The 20,646-nt window shown below is 37.4% G+C and overlaps 1 protein-coding gene and 1 long non-coding RNA gene across 20 annotated transcripts in view; one reads left to right on the top strand and one right to left on the bottom strand.

Annotated features, from left to right (window-relative positions):
- Cd226 (CD226 molecule) overlaps window positions 1-20,646 on the bottom strand; it is a 107,872-nt gene that overhangs the window by 82,144 nt on the left and 5,082 nt on the right. For 5 of the 19 annotated variants that reach the window (XM_063231481.1, XM_063231485.1, XM_063231477.1 and 2 more), the window contains 3 exons: window positions 12,869-12,898; window positions 11,966-12,134; window positions 11,392-11,730 (listed from right to left, as the gene is read on the bottom strand). In XM_063231481.1, the coding sequence (XP_063087551.1) occupies window positions 11,392-11,730; window positions 11,966-12,011 (385 nt within the window). In that variant the 5' untranslated portion in view covers window positions 12,012-12,134; window positions 12,869-12,898. Of the gene's footprint in view, window positions 1-11,391; window positions 11,731-11,965; window positions 12,135-12,868; window positions 12,899-13,131; window positions 13,230-19,097; window positions 19,953-20,646 lie in introns of those variants that run through there. The other 14 variants (XM_063231475.1, XM_063231473.1, XM_063231476.1 and 11 more) reach the window with 12 other exon arrangements.
- Window positions 17,503-20,646, top strand: part of LOC134471764 (uncharacterized) — a 57,441-nt gene continuing 54,297 nt past the window's right edge. The window contains exon 1 of the long non-coding RNA XR_010041370.1: window positions 17,503-17,623. This is a non-coding gene — a long non-coding RNA (uncharacterized LOC134471764). The remainder of the gene's footprint in view (window positions 17,624-20,646) is intronic.

Raw genomic sequence — 20,646 nt, 5'->3', positions numbered from 1 at the left:
GAGTAAGTAGAAGATACGTTGCCTGAGGGAGGCATTTTGCACTGATCCCGGCGGGGCTGACTTGATGGTCTTAATGATTCTTAACAGTTTAAAAATCTTTTATGTCTTCAGAAATAGTCTCCTGCAATGTTCTCAAAGGATTGTGAAAACCATCTTGCTCACAGTATCCATTCCCTATAAACCGAACCAAACAAAACCAGCAACAAAAACGTGGCTTAGAAATCAAGTCATTTTTATCAATGCTAAATAACCTCTCCCAGGACAGCATTAGCTCTAGAAGAACATGCATAGACGAGCACCCAAACTCCAGGTAAGTGGAAAGTGTCTTTTGGCCTCCTTTCTTCAGTTATTTTCTTGATTATTTAAACATTGAAAATCCAACATTTTTCTTTTATGAAATACAAATCACAGTTTTATTGTCAATCAATAATGTGATCCTTCCACTGACATATAGTACTGTAAGTTTTTTTAAGATCACTCATGCCTCTGCGCTAATCCTCAGAGAAGCTTCTGAGACTCAGGGCCACAGAATAATATTCAGTAAGGGTAGCTTTCAGTTTTAAAGAGGAACTTTAAAGAACACCGACATCCAGACAGCCCGGGGGAGGAGGTCATTGGTGTGCGAGCTGACCAGGTTCCAGTTATTGGGTTAGCTGGGTGGACACCAAAGACCACAGGATGCCAGCTCTGACTCATGCAAGAAGCCGAGTTCCACACCAGCATGAGCACCCATACACACCCTTGCCAAGCCGCAGAGGAAACGCCTCCCACAGGTTGTGGTTGGCAGCCTCTTCCTTGCTGGTGAAAAGCAGACATAGAAAAAACCAGTGGAAGAGGTGTCAATTGTCTTTCATCATGCAAAGTTAAGAGTTCAAAATCAAGAACTGCACAGTCTCCAGCGAGGCTGAGCGAGTGTTCAGGGCCACCAGGAAGACTTGTTCAGCTGCTTTCCGTTGTTTTGCTGCTCTCTAGCAGGTTAGCCCAGTGTGGCCCTCTCCTACAGTCATCCTGGAAATACAAGCAGATACTCAAAGAGGGATGCAGCTTCCCTAAGTGGGTAAAACGGTTGCAGGCAAAAATCAGCCAGTTTCGTGCCCTGCTACGCGTTTCTTGAGTCTGTTTCTGAACTAATTTAAACTGAAAGTTTCCTTCTGGATTTTGCTACACTTAGTAAACACAGAAGACTGGGTTGTCTCACAGGCACATAGGTAGGAAGGGAAAGTAGAGAGAGTGGATTGAGATTGCCTTTTAAAAGCCCCAGCTGGTATCCATGCCTGCAGGTTAAATCAACTTCATTAGATGCTCCACTGTTACATTCAATCATGTGCATATTTACACAGCACCTCAGAGATGAATTCCTGGTGAGGAGGCTCAGGGAAAAAATCAGTCAGTATGAAGCTTGGCTAAGTTTTCTCCACTGTCTCACTTTCTGATTCCTATTTTCTTCGCCCTTGAGAAGAGCAATGACACAATCTTGCTTTCCAACGCTCTCAAATGCATTTTAGTATCTGCCTTTCCTATACTCTATTTCATTAAAGAGTGAGATTTCTAAGCTTTTAAAAAGTTGTTTCTTATCAGTAGCATTGAATATGATTTCTCTTTATCTTTAAATGAAAAACTGCTGATAAATGTAACATTTTACACACTTTTTAAAATTCTTACAAATATAAACTAATTCACATAGATAAATAAAATAGAAAAAATTTTTAACTTATTTCTGAGTTTTTTCTAGAATGAACCTTAGGAGAACTTATGGCTTTATTATTTAAGTGTATTTGAATATCCTTCTTTTCTTTTTTCTATCATGCTTTTTGAAAAATTAAAAACATCAGAGCTGCAGCCAAGCATGGTGGATAATACCTGTAATCTCCAAACTCTAAGAGCCTGAGGCAGGAGGAACATAAACTAGAGACCAGACTGGGGAGTGTAGCAGCTTAATAAGATTTGTTTCAAAATAAAAATAATAAAATGGGTTGGGGATGTAGTTCACTGTAAAGGCCCTGTGTTCAATTCCAAGGTACTGCAAAAAGAAAGAAAGAAAGAAAGAAAGAAAGAAAGAAAGAAAGAAAGAAAGAAAGAAAGAAAGAAAGAAAGAAAGAGAGAGAGAGAGAGAAAGAAAAAGAGAAAGACAGGAGAGACATGCATCAGATGGTCAAAGCTGAATAAATCAACAGTACGACAAAATAAAAGTCCACATGTATAAAAGCACTAACCTGTGCCCTCTAGATATCCATAAATTTAAAGCAAAGTTTTAATAATGTTACATGAAATAAATCCCACACTCAGGCTTAGTTTGCTTAGTACCTCTTATGTGAGAAAACCAATATATAAATAAATTAAAGAGCAAAACAAAAGACAGATAAAAGGAAATGGGGAGATAGATCATTATCAGATGCAAGGGGGGCCCAGAGATGGAGGGAGAGGGGAGAGACAGCAGAAGGGGAAGAAAAATAATTAAGATGTGCTACATGCATGTATGCACCAACTCCCCATGATGGCTATGATCTTTATGTATTGCAAACATATGCTACATAGTAAATATTTGTAAAAGGAAAAAAAAGTTTGAAAAATAAGGAATATAATGTCATTCAGAAATGTCAAAAAGCAAAAAGTAAGTTAGCATAAGTTGATGACCTTTGCAACAGAAGCTCTACTCCCCTCTATGACCTTCTGAAACTCTTCTGGAACTTTGCGTGACAGGCAAAAGTTTTTAAGACCTCCTTCTTCACTAACATACAAGATAGCAGCATTTTCATGTTTTCTCCGTTCATTTTGAATTAGGGATGCGCAAAACAAAAGCTGAAAAGAAAGCATGTAAACATCTTCAGACAGACTGTAGAATATGTTTGCATCATCCTTGTGGCTTCCTATGTCTTTGGTGGGCTTTTCACTTTATTTTGTGTGTTTTTCGTATTTTTGTTTTGTTTTGTTTTCTGTCTTTCTTCTTTCTTCGTTTCCTTTTTTTAAGAGAGAAAGGGTCTCACTGTGTAATTCAAGCTGAATTACATTTAGTTATATGTTGGGTTTCTCATATAAGAGAAACTATGCAAACTAAGCCTGAGTGTGAGATTTAGTTCACATAACATTATTAAACTTTGTTTTAAATTTACAGATATCTAGAGGGTTAGTGTGTTTATACATGTGTACTTTTATTTTGTCCTACTGTTGATTTATTCAGCTTAACCATCTGACTGATGTCTGTCATATCTCTTTGTTTATTTTTCTTTCTCCCTTTCTTTTCTTTCTTTCTTTCTTTCTTTCTTTAGAGGTAATAAACAAATTCAGAAGTATAGTTGGACAAAACATCAACACTCAAAAATCAATGGCATTCCTGTACACAAACTAAAAACTCACTGAGAGAGAAATTATGGAAATATTGCAATGGAACAGATTAGAAGATGCAAACACTACTACAAAGACACTCAGCCACCTGATATTTGACAAAGGGGCTAAACATGTTCACTAGAAGAAGGGTAGTCTCTTTAAGAAATGGTGTTGGAAAAATTGGCTCTTCACATGTTGACGACTGAAATTAGATACATGCCTATCGCCATGCACAAATCTAAAGTCTAAATGGATCAAATATCTAAATATTAAAACAGAAACAGTAAATCTACTGGAAGACAAGTTAGGTAGAAGTCTTGGAAACAGGGATAGGCAGAGAATTCATGAACAAAACACAAACTCCCCAGGAAACACTTCAAAGAATCAACAACTGGGATCTCATATTATTGAAAAGTTTCTGCACTTCACCAACAGAGTGAAAAGAAAACCCACAGAATGGGAAGAACTTTAGCTAGCAACCCCTCAGACAAAGGACTTATATCCAAAACATGTAAAGAATTGTAAAACATCAAGCTCCCCAAATTCAAAGACCAAAAATGGCTTTGAGATGAGCACACATTTCTCAGACGAAGATATACAAACGGCAAATAAATATATGAAGAAATGTTCACCAAATGAAAACAGCACTGAGATTTCATCTCACTCCAAAAACAATGGCTGCCATCAAGAAATCAACTGAACAAATGCTGGCGAGGCTGCAGAGAAAACGGAACACTGTTCCACTGTTGGTGGGAGTGTAGACTGGTGCAGCCACTATGGAAATCAGTATGCAGATTGCTCAGAAGACTAGGATTGGAAGTTCCATTCAATCTAGCTATTCCCCTTCTGGGTATTTTCCCACAAAAACTGAAAAGGTCATTTCACAGTGATACATGTGCACCCATGTTCATAGCAGCATAATTTGTAATAGCTCAATCTTGGAAACAACCAAGATGCCCATCAACCACAGAGTGGATGAAAAATGTGGTATTTTTATACAATGGAATATTACTCAGCTATAAAAGAAGATGCCTTGAGGCCTTCATAGGCAAATAGAGACAACTTGAGACTATTCTCATTAGTGAAATAAATAAGAATCATATTTTCAATTGCGTCACATTGTGTTTAGTGTAAAAAGTAGTAAGAAATGTAGGAGTAACATAACCCTAAGTCTGTAATTGCTATTGTAAAAAAGAGAGGAAGAGAAAGTGCTCTAAAGAACATAACTGCATGTATGTTTAAGTGTGTAGGATAAATGACCATATTACTAAATTTTTGTTGGGTCATTGAACAGAACTGTTTGCAGTCTCACTGTTTGAATGTCCACTTTTTATTATTTACTTTTGTAATTTAAACAACTATTTCTAAGAGGACAGTATGTAATTCATCAACTAATAACTTCTTACTGTTTTTTCTTTGAAATTATGTATTATTTCTGCCCTTTTTGTTTTGTTTTTTTCTTTTTTTCTCTTTAAATAAACATTTTAAATAATGAAAGTGAGTTCTACCCAGCAGTAATCACTGCTTTTTGCCTTAAATTATAATGTATGTTATGTAAGTTTTGTCTTGCCTACTACGTGCAAATCATTTAGAGGCAAGATCCATGTCTCTCTGTCTTTCAAACCACTGAATGTTGCCTCAGATACTGTTAGTTCTCACTGAAGACTGGAGTGAACTAAGTTCAGCCCCCACAGATCAGCTCAGCCAGTGTTCAAGCTGGATCTGGGACATTTATCTTCCAGCTTTGAACCCCAATATGCTGGTCCTGGGCCAGCACAATCTTTAGAACCTTGTCCTCATCTTACAAGTCTTCTAAACTTCCACACATTCAGTCTTAAAGGGCCATTGTATTAAAGGAACCCTCGAATGTCACTAGCCAGCATGATATATGTCAGGACGTATGAGAAGTTCGGCTGCCGCATTAGCTACGCCAAACTTGAAGGGATCGGTCCTAAGAGGCTTTCTAAGAGCTGCTACACATGATGGAGACCCTGGTCCAACCCAGAAGACACTGAAACCCTTAAGAGGAGAGAGCACAGAACGTGTCTCTATGCAAGCTGAGATCAACAGACTGGATACAGAAGATCACAAAGTCAGAAAACAATCAATACAACAACGGATGTAACACGGATAACTCTTTCCTTCCTGTAAACTTGCCTGCTGCTCCCACATCAACAATTGACCCATTCTGTGTTTCCCTTCGCCCTCCCTGCCTACCTTCCTCCTTTCCCCATGCCTGTCTATTTTGCCTCCTTTCCCTGACATCCTTCCATGTGACCTCCTTCCACCCTATGGCCTGGGACTTATACCTCTATCTATTAGTACTTTCTTTGTTAACCATCATTGTCATACATGATAGTGATCTTTCATATGACTGCAACATGTTCTTTGACTCATTGTCTCATCAGTTCACTTCTCACCTCTTCAAAGACTGCTTTACAACCCAGCACACCTGAAACAGACTTACTTCCTCTCTTATTACTCTAGTCAGTCTCTTATTTTCCCATCATCTTAAATGAAACCATCACTTTTCAGTCCTTGGACCAAAAAAGTTCAGAATCTTTTGCTTCCTTCTCTATGACATCAGAGGGAAGATCTCAGCTCAATTCAGACAACTAACTATCTTTGAGCTGCTCAAAACTTAGAATCACATTTTCCCATACCATTTTGTTAGAAACTTGGTACTCTTTTAGAGAATTAAGAAATTTGGTAATTTGAAAGAAATTTTCTAAAACAGTGTTGAGACAAGTGGGAAAAAAAACACACACACGGTCTATGAAAATCACCATAATTACGAACTTTGTAGCTTCTTGGAATCCTACCTTATTTTGTCTCCTTCCTGCTCATGCTTTAGAAACTGGCTTTTCTTTATACTTCTATACTTGGGTTTATACATATAAATAACATATTGCACAGTTCTGTGTGTCCATAAAGAAACCATGAAGTACCTACTTTTCGATAACTTGCTTTCTTTTCTCAGCACAGTGTTGCTGAGATCATCCCTGTTGGTGAGCAAAGTGATAATTTACTTCCTCTTAAACATGTAGAGCATCTCTTTTACTCTATGAATAGCCCCAGTGTATTTTTACTCTATGAATATCCCAATTGATAGCTATTTGGGTCCTCACCCATTATTTTTGCTATTAAGATAACTGATATTATAAACATTACTGAATCTTTCCCCTACTTAAGGCCATCTCTAAAATACCAGAGTAGAATTATAGCATATTAGGATATGTGCTTCTTTAATTAACTAATGCCATACAATATTCCAAAACAGACATAACGGTTACATTTTGTGTGAACTTGGCAAGTTTGCAGTGAGATTGCCATTTAAGACAGAACTTAGGTGGTCTGCCCTAAAGTAGGTGGGCCATGTCCAATCAGTTGAAAGCCTAAATACCACAATAAAATGAGCTGCCCAAGCCAGAGATTTCCCAGCAGCCTGATTAGGACTTTATCTGCACCATCCCTTGTGTCTAGCTGGCTGGCTGTGCTTTGTAAAGGTCCCAGCCTCTGTGCTTGCATAAGCCAGTCATAGGTAGGTGGGCAGGTGGGTTAGATAGGCAGATAGAACTACATTGTACTCTAACCAGTCTCTGTCCCTGCACAAATTGTATCCTTCTACTGTGTCTTTCCCTCTGCTCCCTTCATCTTCCTTCACAGCTTCTAAGAAAAGTTTGTAATTCTGCAAGTTCCAGGCCAAACTGCCCTAACTTCAGCTGCCCTGTTCCATTATAGTTTGGGATTACCTCTCTTTCATGTCACGTCCAGCACTTCAGAAACATTGACAGGGCTGACCTTGGTGCTCTGATTTAGCACTTATGGACAAGTTAGTTAAAGACCTGACCTCAGTGCCTCCAATTGTATAATAAAAAACATTATGTCTCCCTGCTATTTCCTAAGTATTAAATGAGATGACCACTGGTGACTGAATATTAAGCACCCAGTAAAAGTTAGATACCAGAATATTTTGAGTGGATCACTTTTTGAGGAGGAATGATTTCTATAAATATAACTGCATTTCTTTTAACTGACAAAGATGTAGGGGGATAGTAATTTTTCCTAGGACCCTATTTCTACCTTGAACTCGGCCATAGAAGGGCTTCTTTTGAAATGTTATCTCCTAGGTTACCTTATAAAAAATTTCCTACGAATTAGTTAAAATAAATGCAACATCTATTGCCATTCAATTGCCTAAATTTATTGCTAACTGAGAAATATTCTGAAGCTAACATATATACTTAAATATTTTTTGTGTTAATAGTACCATTTATTCAGCATAAGATATTTCAATTTGCTCAACTCTGGGTTAAAACTTAATAAAAAATAAAATGAAGAGAAATTGAATGTGCCCTGACTAATGTCTCCTCCTTTGAGGAAGCGGGTGGGGCTCATGTCCTCCAGGTTGTCACTTTGTATCTAATTACAAGTTCATTCCTAGGAAGCCTGAGGTCTCAGAAAGGTCGCAGGGCTCAATATACATGGGCACTCTCACCTCCAAAATCAAAGTGACTCCTATGTGCTTAGGCAATAGACTCCTATAAGCAATGTGCTTAAAGGAGAAAATCTGTATCAGGCACTGAAAACTACAAGTTTCCACACTCAACACATTTTTAGCAATAGCCAAAACAAATATATTAAGAGAAAATGCAACTAAATTCCTTCATCCATTTGAAGCTTTTGTAATCCATTATACAATTAGGATTTTTGGATTCCAAGTTTGACTTTTTTATGGTTAAATAGATAATCAGCTCCCCATCTATGTTACAGAAAAGTGTGATATTTACAGGTCTTGCTTTGCTTTTAATAAAGCACAAAAGGAGAAATCTTGGACATGTTTAATGTAAATTTTGTAATACAATATAATGTTTAAACTCACTATTTTTTCTTTTTGTTTTTTAAAGTAAGGCCTTAAAACCTCAGAATAGGTTAGAATATCCCAACTAGCCCGTTATCCCCAGTCTGTTCTTTAAAAATATCAATGATCAAAGTAACAGCAATGAAACAGGGTAAAGGATAAAGGATACCATCATGAAGAATTCAAGACTATGGGTTGGCCTTGGCTGATTTTATTTGAATTTGGTATGCTTGTTAGTATCAACCCTAAAAGTAGAGGCAACTACTCTGAAGATGACAAGATGTAAAGGATATCCATACTGGTATTAACTAGTAACAGCTCTCAAATCCTACAATGCTTTCAAAGTAAAGTTTTTATAAAAATAGGTAATACTATGTTTAACTAGAATAAGCCGGTGTTGTGGACAAATCTATTGAAAATAACAAGAGAAAACATAGTAACTACGGAAGATCATCTATATTGTGGTTTTATATGTCTTATCCATTGCATGTTTTTCTAGGAAATTATTTTTGCTGTCTTGCTACGACTTGGTTTTCCCTATAATACAGAGAGGATAGATATACATGTAGAAATTCACACATGGGTTTTTTTTAAAAATTATTTACGGGAACAGATTATATAATGAAAGATGTAATGAACAGATACTCTGAGGAAGAGACGCTAAGAAACCCGAGGCTAATTTTGTAGCATTATGATATAAATTCTAGCAATACTATTGTTCGCTGATTAGAATGACATTGGACTGGTTTCTTGAGTTCAGTTTCAGCATATGTAGAGATGGGGACAGCTATCACAAAGAGAATGAGAGATGCGATGGTAGTTATTATTGTCTTCTCTAATTTGGAACTTGAGGATCTAAAAAGCCTTCATCATCCTGTAATGATTTGATTAGTTCTATAATAGGCAATAAGTATATAAAGTGGGTGAAGATGGGGACAACTATTTGTAAGAAACTAGAGACAGTTAAATAGACAGTGAAGATCTCCAGTGGACTTGCTTTGAAATCTGTATTTCTTTTAATTGTTTTTTTTAACTGTTTTGTTCTGTTTTGATATGTTTAATCTTACCCTCTTTGAGATGTAAAACAAATGTGTAGGACTGATAACCATATTACTGAGCTTTTGTTCGATCATAGAGCAGAACAGTTTGTAGTGTCACTTTTTGAATGTCATTCTAAATACTTTAATTCTATAACCTGAACAGCTATTTCTAAGATGACAATGTGTTATCAACCAGCAATTTCTTACCTTTTGTTTTTCTGTAATTTTGTATTATTTCTACCCTTTTTTTTATCTCCATGTATTTTTTTTTTTGTTTCCTTTTCTTTAAATAAAAAAAAAAAAAAAAAGAATTCAAAGCTAGGCCCTCCTGACTATCTGGCCACTGATTTTGAAAAAATGCCAGGAGTTTGAGAACTCTCTCTTTCTAATTAAAAAAAAAAAAATCTAGGGCTGGGGATTTAGTTCAGTAGCATAAGCGCCTGCCTTGCAAGTGCACAGTCATACATTGCATCCCCAATACCAAAAAAAAAAAAAAAAAAAAAAAAAAAGAAAGAAAGAAAGAAAAAGAGAGAGAGAGAAAGAAACAGAGAGAGAGAGAGAGAGAGCTATAAATCTGGATGACAAAATATGCAAATATTCACAAAACTGTTCACACATGATGCTAATATCAAAGAGCAATGAGATGAAAACAGGTTGGTAGACTGACCTTTTCCGAAAGTTTAAGGTAGAAAATGGGGGTAAATTGTAGTGATTATTGCTGCACTAAGGTAACAATTTACCCCCATTTTCTACCTTAAACTTTTGGAAAAGGTCAGTCAACCAACCTGTTTTCATCTCATTGCCCTTTGATAGAAACTGAAATACCTGACCCATGACTAAAATTGCAAAGACTCTCACCACACAAGGCAGAAAGAAGTCTTCTCAATGGAACTCTGAAGAATCAAGCACATGCAGAATGGCTCGCTCAATTTGGACTACACACTAAAAACCTGTAAAATGTACTCGACAAGCATCTGCATGCAGCAATGAATGAGTTTCTTGAGTGGCAATATATAGACTTTAGTAGAGGTTTAATTAAAGGTGTTTTGCTAATTGATGTTTTAAAGCCTTAACCACATACACAAAATCAGTCTTGATCCTCAACTATGTCTAAAGAGGAACATAAGCTACACACAGAGAAATTTGTTTTACCTCCTGATCATTTGCTGTTTCTCAAATAATAATGTAATTTATACCTTAGAGTATTTAAAAATAAAATACTTTATCAAAAGCCATATAATATTCTTTTCTATGTGTCCTTGGACTATAATCTGAATACCAGACAAAAACCACACAGTTCAACAATATTCTCTTCTTTTGACTGATATCTTAAAATATCATTAGTCATTAAGTGTTGGAGGCATACAAAATAATAGTAACAGTGATATATAATCATACCATATAATCTCTAATGATTGCACCAAGTCATTTAAATACATTATCCGTGAACCATTCAACAAAGCAAGTGATACTATTAAGTCCATGTTTATTCAAGAATCTGAGATTCAGAGGAATCTAGCCACTAACACAAGATAATATAGAAACCCAACTTTTTCAAAATACCACATCTATTCACTGTGGTCATTACTAGAATGACCAAACCACAATCAATTGTAGATATAGCAGGAAATACTTCAAGATTTCATTAGACTAGTTCTGCTATGATAATGATCAGTATCTGAAGAGTCCTCTCTCACCAAATACGGATGGAGTGAAAGATGGAGCCACTTCCTGAGCCTTTGTGGGACTCACTAATAATCAGCTAAGGTCATGCAGGAAGACCTTGGAACTCCCTTGGTTGATAGCTGGTACTGAATGCCTGTAATAAAGGGATGGTACTCATGCTGGAATAAAGTGCTTAAAAGGGAGGAGCCAGCTCCTGAGTCCACATAATGCCAACATCAATTTAATCAAGGCTCACATCATCATGAAGACAGTATAAGACAAGACATGAAATTTCCCCTAAGCCTTTGCGTTTGTGAGCTATCTCCACTCAGAAATGACAACACATAAATGAGTCACAGAGTTACTCCATTGAAGCAACAACAACATAAAATCTAGAATTGGAACTAGGGAAAGTCATCACAATAGGATAAAGCATTTTCGTCATTTGGATTTTATAGAATTAAATATTGTAGGTGATAAAAAGAAAACAAGACTCCTTACCTGACTGAACCACCTGTATTGTCTTTTGCCAGGATCCTTGTGGAAAAGTAAGGAACAAGCAGTAATAGGTGCCCACGTCGGCTTCGGAGGCATTATTAAAGGAAAGGGTCATGTCATGGAGAGCCATCGCTGAGTTTAAGAAGTGAACCTTATTTTCATAGGGTTTCTGTATGACCACACCAAGTGTGGGGTGGAATACGGCCATGGACTGTTCCTGCTTGCCCACAATCTTGATCCACTCTGCCTGTGTTAAGTTGTCCATGAAGGGATACACACATTCTAGAGTCATATTCTCAGCAAGGCTGACCATTGTGTCCCAAAGAGTCTCTTCACATAGAGCTGAAATACACACAAATTCAGTTAGACTTGATGATGGAGACAAAAAACATCTTAATCTAACACAATAGTTCACTGACATCACAGTGAAGGCTTGCCGTTTTCCACTGCCAATAGTTGGCATTCGAGTAAATTTTAGTTTTTCTGAACAAGTGACAAATTATCTCAAAAATTTTCTGCCTATCACAATAAGACTGAAAGCAGAGCTAATTCTGTAAGCTAAGGCATAAAAGATTACCTTTGTATACTTGAAGAATAGCCAAAAGGAAAGCAAAATGATCCATCTGTGAAAAACTTTTGGAAGCTGTTCTATTAAAAATAAATAATTTGTATAATGTCACATATGCGTAGGCCTGGCACAAGGCATCATTTCCTTCTTCTTTAATGCTATCAGTTGTCTTCTTTTTCTGAAGTGTGAACACAGGAAAAAGGTCTTAGCCACAAAGGCGAGTTTGCTATCACTCAGATGTGCAAATTTGAGTTACTTTTCTAGCAGGGAAAGAGTTTATTTTCAATTTCTACAGAGAGTCATTCATTCAATAAGCATCTGCTGAGTGTCTTCTCCAGGTGAAATTCTTCTCTAAGCATGGAGGATAGGACAATACATTAAAAACTAAAATAAAACCAACTTGTTGTCATCATGGAACTTACATTCTAGTAGGAGACAGAAACTAAAATCAGCCATATATATATATAAATATATATTCTTATATAGGTATATACGACTTTATATGTATAAATATGTTTAATATATTCAAGGTACAAATTCATAAGGAAATGTAAGGCAGGAAAGCAAAAAGAGGGACAGGAAGTGTGCATCCCTTTTAGATACGAAGCTCTGGGGAGTCCCAACCGAGAAGGTGAAAATGGAGCAGAGACTGAAGTTCAGTGGCAGGAACCTTGTGTCCTTGGTGATGGCAACTACCCAACTATGTTAGAGTCTGTGCTGGCCTATACCAACCTTCTTTTTAGGTTCAGAGATGTGCATTGATGACCATTGTGGAAGGGTCTCCAAATACAAAGAAACGTGACCAAGAGCAACACAATGGACCGCTATGTTTGTTTGTTTTTTTTTTAATTTTTTGTTTTAAAATAAATATAGGGTCAAAAGAATAATAAAATAAATATAGGGTCAAGTTACCTGAGGTCCTGTGCTCCCTTATGCTTTCACCTAGGAAAGGAACACAGAACCAGTTTGATGTAACAAAGACAGCAGGATCAACAAACCCCAAAATATTATCTAAAGTTTTACAGAAAAGTGTTTAATTTGGTCTGATTTCTAACCTGGTATAGGAAGACAGACAGATGTCAAATAAGCAAACATAGAGATAAACACATCATTGCAACATTTTTTTTTTATGTTAAGAAGAGAAACAAGGATGTTTTGGAGTAAAAAAGAGTAACCTGGGCTGACAGACAAGCAGAAACCTTCTTCAGGCAGGGTGGTCAGGACAGGCTCACCCAGGAGTCACTGTGTGCTGAAGCCTGCAGGATAAGGAAGCTGTAGTCATGTGAGGAACATAGCCAGCTGCCAGATGAGCAGTGCAGGAAGACAGCAGGGTGGGTGCATCAAACCAGACACTTGGGGAGCTTTACTGAGTTCAAGCTGGAACAATGGGCAAGATGTGAGAACAGAGCATGACGTGCATGCATATGGGGAGAGATTACATTTGCCTTTGTAGACTTCTTAATGCGATTCTAAGAGCAAGAAATGTGTCAGACGATTTAAATTACTAGGAAGATATGAGCAATGAAAGTACCAGATCTGACTTAAATTACTAGGAAGATAACTGAACATCACCTCTTTCCCCTGCATGCTTGACTCTGTTCAGATATTGCACACCAGAGGATATTAAGAATCTAACGTAGATCACTGACTGCCACGACTGACTTGAGAATTGGAGGAAGCAACCTCGCTCTGAACTGACCCATTCTGAGTGAACATCACACTCAAAAATCTATGCCCCCTTTAATGCAAACAGGAAACAACATTTCGCCAGTTGCTGTAGTCATCTATCCCAAAGGAAAATAGTCTGAGAGAGGCAAAGAGAGGGGTTTAGCCTTGGATCTCAGGTAACAACATTGCACTACTGAATGCATCAACTCCAGAGTTTGAGCAGTTCATGTGATATAATAAATTTGCATATTTTGTAAGTCAATTATACATTTATTATAATTTACATCTGCATATATATGAATTGGTGCCATTATTCTGACTGTCTCATGAAGATAAAGTTGGAAAGGAGGAAGAGAAGGTAATAAATATATAGGACACTATTACCATAAGGCAGCTTGGACTATGATGGTTTCTACTGACAGAAAGCTAAGTGAATCAACTTTCAGAAGATTACCTGTTATCATCTAAATATATAACAATACTAAGTATCCACTTAATTCCACAAGTCTTAAGCAGGGTCAAATCAGGAAAACATACCACATGATTGAATAAAGGGTACTTTGTTAGAGAAACCACTAGAAAAGGTAAGAGAACAAAACAGACAGGGGCAGCAAGCAACCCAAAGAGGTGCAGAGGAAGAATCGAATCCTGCTTGCAGGGTTAGAGTGTCCAAGAAGAGCCAGGACTGCCCACTAGGGTTAAAGGTAAGTACTTAGAGGACCCCTCCAGAGGTGCTGGAGAAGTCAAGGAATGAGTCTGTCAGGGGAAAAAGACAAATGATGGTTAGAGAATGTACATGAAATATATTAAAGAAAAACCCACAGCTAACATGACAGTCAGTGGGAAAAGTCACCCTGGGACAAGAATCAAAAAAAGGATATCAGCTTACACTGATAACTCTTCACATGTATGGGAGGCTTTAGCCAGAGCCATCATGCAAAAAAAGATAATAAAACCACACAAACCTGCAAAGGGAGAGGGAAAATTATTCCCATTTGCTGATGAAATGACTTTGTATACAAACAATTTTAATATCCAATCCATAAAAAAGATTAAAAATTTCACCAAAGTTACAGGATGGAAGATCAATACATGAAAATTGTATTCTTATATACTTATTAACAACACACTTTAGAAAAAAGATTCCATTTATAACAGCACTCAAATGAGTTAAATACTTGGGAATAAATTTAATCAAAGACTTGAAAAATATCACGCTGACAGTGACAAAATATTGAACAAATTCAGAAGGATCCAAATATGAATGAGACATATATTTCCTATATAGTTTAGACATTCTTTGTTCATGAACCAGAAAATTCAATGCTGTTAAGATGCCAATGTTTTTCAAAGAAGCCTCTAAGTTTGAAGCAATGCTCATCAATATTTCAATGACAATTTTATTTAGAAATAGTTCATGTACCACTACAAGGGGCCATGAATAGCCAAAATAATCTTGAAACTAAAAAGTTGGAGAATTCATCTTTCCCAGTTACAAAACAATATAATTCTAGTAGTTGCAAAAATGTGGTACTAGCATAGGATAGACAGATAGACTAATGAAATAGAAATGACAATGAAAAACTAAATCTATACATCTATAACCAAGTGATCCTCCACAAGAGTGCCAAGACAATTCAATGGGGAAAAACAATCTTGTCGACAAACATGCTAGGACAAATGGTTAACCACATGCAAAAGCGTGAAGTTGGATTCCTACCACAGATAGTAAACTAAATTATCTTTAAATATATTGACCTAAATATAAGAGCAAAATCTATAATATTCTTCGATGAAAACATAGAATGAATCTTTAAGACTTGATAATTGGTTATGGATTCTTAGATATGACACCAAAAGTATGGGCAAGAAAAGAAAAATTAATTGCACTTCCCCCAAATTAAAAACATTTGTGCATCAAAGGGCACTTTCAAGAAAGTGAAATGACAATCTCCACAATGAGAAAAAGTACTTGCAAACCACATATCTAAATAGGGTCTACTATTCATAATAGAAGAATTCTTGTATTTCAATAACAACAAAAAAAGACTCAATTTAAAAATGAGTAAAGTACATAAGTAGACATTTCTACAAAGCAGACATACAAATGGACAGAAACCATATGAAATGATACTAATATCATTAATTAGTAGGAAAATACAAACCACAATGAAAAATCACTTTGTACCCAGAAAAATGGCTGTGATTAAAAATAGAGAAAATAATCATGTCATAGAGAATTTAGAACCTTTGTACACTACTGGCGGAAATGTAAAATGGTTCAGCTGTTGTAAAAATCAGTTTGCCAATTCCTCAAAAACTTAAGTGAGATTATCATACAACCCACAATTCCACTTTTCTGTATATCCTAATGAACTGAAAATAAATGCAAAAAAAAAAAACCAACAAAAAAGCCACCTTCTATATAGGAGGTCATAGCACCATGATTTACAAGAATCATAAAGTAGAAACAACTCAACTGTGTGCTAATAGATGAATGGATAATTATATAAATATATATAAATAAATTATAGCATATCCAGACAAGGGAACATTCATCTGCAAAAGGGAGTGAAGTTACATTCATGTTATGATATGAATAAAATTCAAACTGTGAAAGTGAAAGAAACCAGATGCCAAAAGTCATACACGTTAGCATCTCTTTCATTGAACTATCCAGAAGGAAAAGCACAGTGGCGGCAGGCAGGTTGGTAGTTTCCAGGGGCCAGTGGAGGAGGGAATGTGGGTGACCTCGTGAGGGATGAGGTTTCCTTGGGGGATGATGAAGCCATTTGGAACTTCATAAAGTGGTAACTGCAGAATGTTGTAAGTGTACTAAATGCCACTAAATCATACTCTTCAAAATGTTAACTTTATGTAACATAAGTTTCATCTTTAAAAATTATATCTAGTGAATAACAAGAGGGCAAAGGCACCCCACATGCTTCAAATGGCAGAAGGCCCCATGTATCACAGCTGCCCAGTTACATGTAGATGTCGCTGATCCCCCATCACCCTGGCCCACAGAGGCACCCTGAGGCCCACAGCCCATGCAAGAATGGAGCCCCAAGATTCACTGTGTATGATACTTTCAAAATAACAGGGAATAATGCAAGGTCCAAGAGAAAAAGTTTAAGACATAAAAAGCATTAGATGCTTACAGAATGCACTAATAAATGTGTGTGTGTGTGTGTGTGTGTGTGTGTGTGTGTGTGTGTGTGTGCGAGAGAGAGAGAGAGAGAGAGAGAGAGAGAGAGAGAGAGAGAGAGAGAGAGAGAAAGAGAGACTGACTGGCTAGCTGTATGCATGCCTATGTTTGTGTGCATGGTTAGGAAAACAAAGAAGTCCAGGTTGGGTAAAATATAGGAGAAGTACAGGTAGAAGATAAGACGGACGAGAGCAAAACAAATCTATGACATAGCCCAACATATAAATAAAGAGGAAAATAAAAGTTAAGCAATAGAAAGCAGGGGTGCAGAGATTTCTCAAATAGGAAGGGATTAAGAGACAGAGAAATGGGAGGGAAAGGAGATTATAAAAAGGAACTCAAATATTTTATATACTTGTACCAACTCACCACAAGGAATGTAAATGTTATATACTGCAAACATGTATTAAGAAAATGTTTTGTTTTAACTTGTTGTACTAGAGTTTCAATTCACAGCCTTTCACTTGCCAGTCAGACACCTACACCACTGAGCTATATGCCCAGCCCGAAGTTTTAAAAATTGAAAATTAAAAAAAGAAAAGAATTAGGTGTAACAGAGCACCCTTTATTCTCACAAACTCTTACAAACAGGCCACAAAGAACTTCCTCTCCCTTGGCGCAGGCTGTCCCATGTTGGGAGGAGTTTCCTGACCAGGATACTAATCAAGTACAACTTTCCCCAAAGCAGCCAAAGCTGACTCGGTCAGATGAAGAGAATTTAAGTCCCCTTGGATTTTGAAACCCAGAGCTCTAGATTCACAGGAAACACACAGGAAGACTTGTGGCTGAAGGTAAAGTTCATCTGTTACAAGTTTGCTAAGGAGGAGCACTATTATTTATCAACATCTGGCCAAAGACAAATAGAGAATGCTGTTTTGTTGTATTGCATCCATTTTTTTATATGATTTATAAAGGGGTTTTGGCTTGAGGTTTTTGTTTTCCTAAAAGAGCTGTCTGTTTAAAAGAACATTGTCCTCAAAAAAACTATTAATCAAAACATTACTGGGTTTCTCTACTGTTTAAAAGTCTCAACTAACCAAATGAGTTTGAATTTATCTCATGAGTTCCCTGAATTCAGACGTCTAGTGACCTGCCAGACAGTTTTTAGACATGCTGTTTTCTAACTGCACATGCAGAGACTTGTCTGTCTGTTCAGTGTCGGTGTTTCTATTATCTAAAATTGGTTCTGCTTTCCCAGATGTCTTTACCATTTCTAAACTTGGGAAGATCCTCTCCTCAACTGAATTACCCCACCTCACACTGAAACACCTGATGTAGGGGACAGGAATCTGCTCCTCTGAGGTCCTTGATTTCTTTTCTTTGTCTCTGATACAGCAGGCTGAATATATACATCTACTGAGATGCCCCACCTAGTAAAAAGCTCAAGCTTCCAGTGAAATTTCATTCAGAACACCACCGCCTAAGTTTGTACTCCCTGTGCCAGCAAATCAGCAAAAAACAATCTTTCTGCGAAGGCACACTGTGTGTCCTGGAAACCAAGGCACCATTAAAACTTCAGCCAATCACAGACCTGATGCCAGGAGCTACACCATCTCTCAGTGACCCATAAAACCCATTTGCATCCAAATCAGTGTCCATAGATTGTGTTTAGCAAGGACTCTCTAGGACAGAGTCCAAGAAAATGTGCCCCACCAGCTGAGTCAAGCCCATTGTCTGATTCTGCAGCTCATTTAACTGGAGTAAATCTGTTCGCATTTGTTCATTGTTGTCTAAAGCTACTTTGGTGCTATAATGGTGGAACTAAACAATGTTGTCATGGCAGACACCATTTGGCTTGCAAAGCTGTAAATATCAGCTGTGTAGCCCCACACAGAAAACATTTGCCAACACTTACGTAGTATAGTAAATCTTCGTGCAGTCAACATTTGTCAAAGTTTATTCTTACTCCATTTTTCTTGAAAGAAAGCAAGCTAAAGCTAGTAGTGCGGACACTGGGAAAATCAGCTAAATTTCTGTATTCTCAAGAACTATACTATCAGATTTATAATAAGTGTAATTCTTCTAGAGACAGCCTGAAAAGAAATTTAAATGACAACTTTTTGCTAAAAACTACAGTCTTAATTAAATACATAGGGTTATAGAGCATCAATCATTCAGTTAATTGTAGATTTTCCCCATAGCTCTCTTTCCCTGCTGTATCTATTTATCATACAGGGTTACTGGCAGACCCTACCCTTTCTCACACTAGTAATTTATACCATGAAATTGGCCACTTCCTGTCCTTTTTCTGGGAAATTTACTAACCTTGAGATGTGAGGTGCAGCTTGCTCCAACTCTTCCTCCAACTCTGTGAGTTGATTAGGAGTTTTCTGCTTATATGGCCTTTTTACCAACCTCACCCAGATCATTGGCCAACTCCCTTCTGGTCAGGTCAATTGCCAGAGGGCTTTTTTCTCTGGAGACTGCTTCTTACCCAGTTCTGCAGCTCTTCCCTCCCCTAGAACGTCTTCAGGTAGTGCCTGGAATACAGCACTAGTCACAGATGAGGCAAAGATTTTGAAGTCAAGAAGTCTCTCTGCTTCTGAAAGATCTTAACATTTCATCTGCTCAGACTCATTGCAAACCCAGATATTCATGGTTCTGTTCCACTGTTTCCTCCTTACACTCTATGAGTTGTAAGGATTCACTTCTCATAATCTATTCTAACTCTAAATTGAAACTACTAATGTTTGCAAACCCATATTTTTTTCTGCCAATCAAAGCTTTGTATTCAGTAGTCTCTTAAACTCAGGAAGCTTTCTTATCTCTGTTCATATCTAACCATGTTTCTGTCTTCTAGGTTCTCTCTCTTTCTTTCTCTCTCTCTTTGTCTTTTGTCTTCCGTTCTCTGAAAGACAAAATTCACAAACTGGTGTTTCTACCTTAGAAATGCTACAGTTTCTTAGTTATACTACAGGAGAGCAAAGATGCTTTTGTTTATTGGTCTGACCACTAAATTTTGGAAGCTGGTTACATCGTGATGAAGGATTGTGGGTGAAACTTGAGTTCATGCAATTCATAGAAGTCCTAGGAAGGAAGAACTTTATTCGGCAGATGAAAAACGGGTTGTTGGGGTGAAACTGCTCTGTGCATGACTCTGTGTCTCTGGGTGCAGGGCTGGCCTCTGCTGTATATGATGGCAAGTCAGGAAAGAGGAAGGGCAGTGCCTTCCTAGAGTAGCAAAGGTTTATCAGGACTTAGTGTAAGGCTCCTACCTGACATGACCTCCCGGCCCCTAGCCTACTCGCCAGCAGGGAATCCAGCTTGCTGTCATCAACAAGTGCAGGATGTTGTGGAAGAGATAAGATAGGACAAGGAATGTGCAGGTCCTGGGGACACCTAGAGATAGCCAAAAGTTTACACCATACTATTCATTTCACTATCCCAATTGAGATATAAGACTTTCAGAAAATCTTAACCACTTATGTTTATTAAATCCCCACCACCACCACCACCTTCTTTTCATCTGTGTAAAAGGGACACACGTCTCTTAGCTTTGTTGCTCTCTGCCTGTCTGAACCCAGATATTCAACCATATTTCCGGTCATTGTCATAAAAGCCTCTCATGTTGTCTCCTGCCTCTCATTTGTCAGACTTCGAACAGCCCAGAGGCAGCCTTCCAAGCACCCTCCTGACTCATGTCATTCCTTTCAATGATTCACTGTCATTAAGAGAAAATTTAAGCTTCTTATTGTCTTACTGGGCCATTCTGATTGATCTCTGCCATTTTCTCCAATCCCACGTCTCATTTGCTTTCGCTGAGCTTACCTTTTAGAGCCACCTAATCTTTTCTGTCTATACTCTGGTAGGATAT

Source organism: Cavia porcellus, unplaced genomic scaffold (assembly GCF_034190915.1).
Source record: "Cavia porcellus strain 051 isolate PalLab524CR breed Dunkin Hartley unplaced genomic scaffold, mCavPor4.1 scaffold_20, whole genome shotgun sequence".
NCBI classification, from domain to species: domain Eukaryota; kingdom Metazoa; phylum Chordata; class Mammalia; order Rodentia; family Caviidae; genus Cavia; species Cavia porcellus.
Note: the sequence above shows the minus strand (reverse complement) of the source record. Positions and strands in the feature narration are given on the sequence as shown.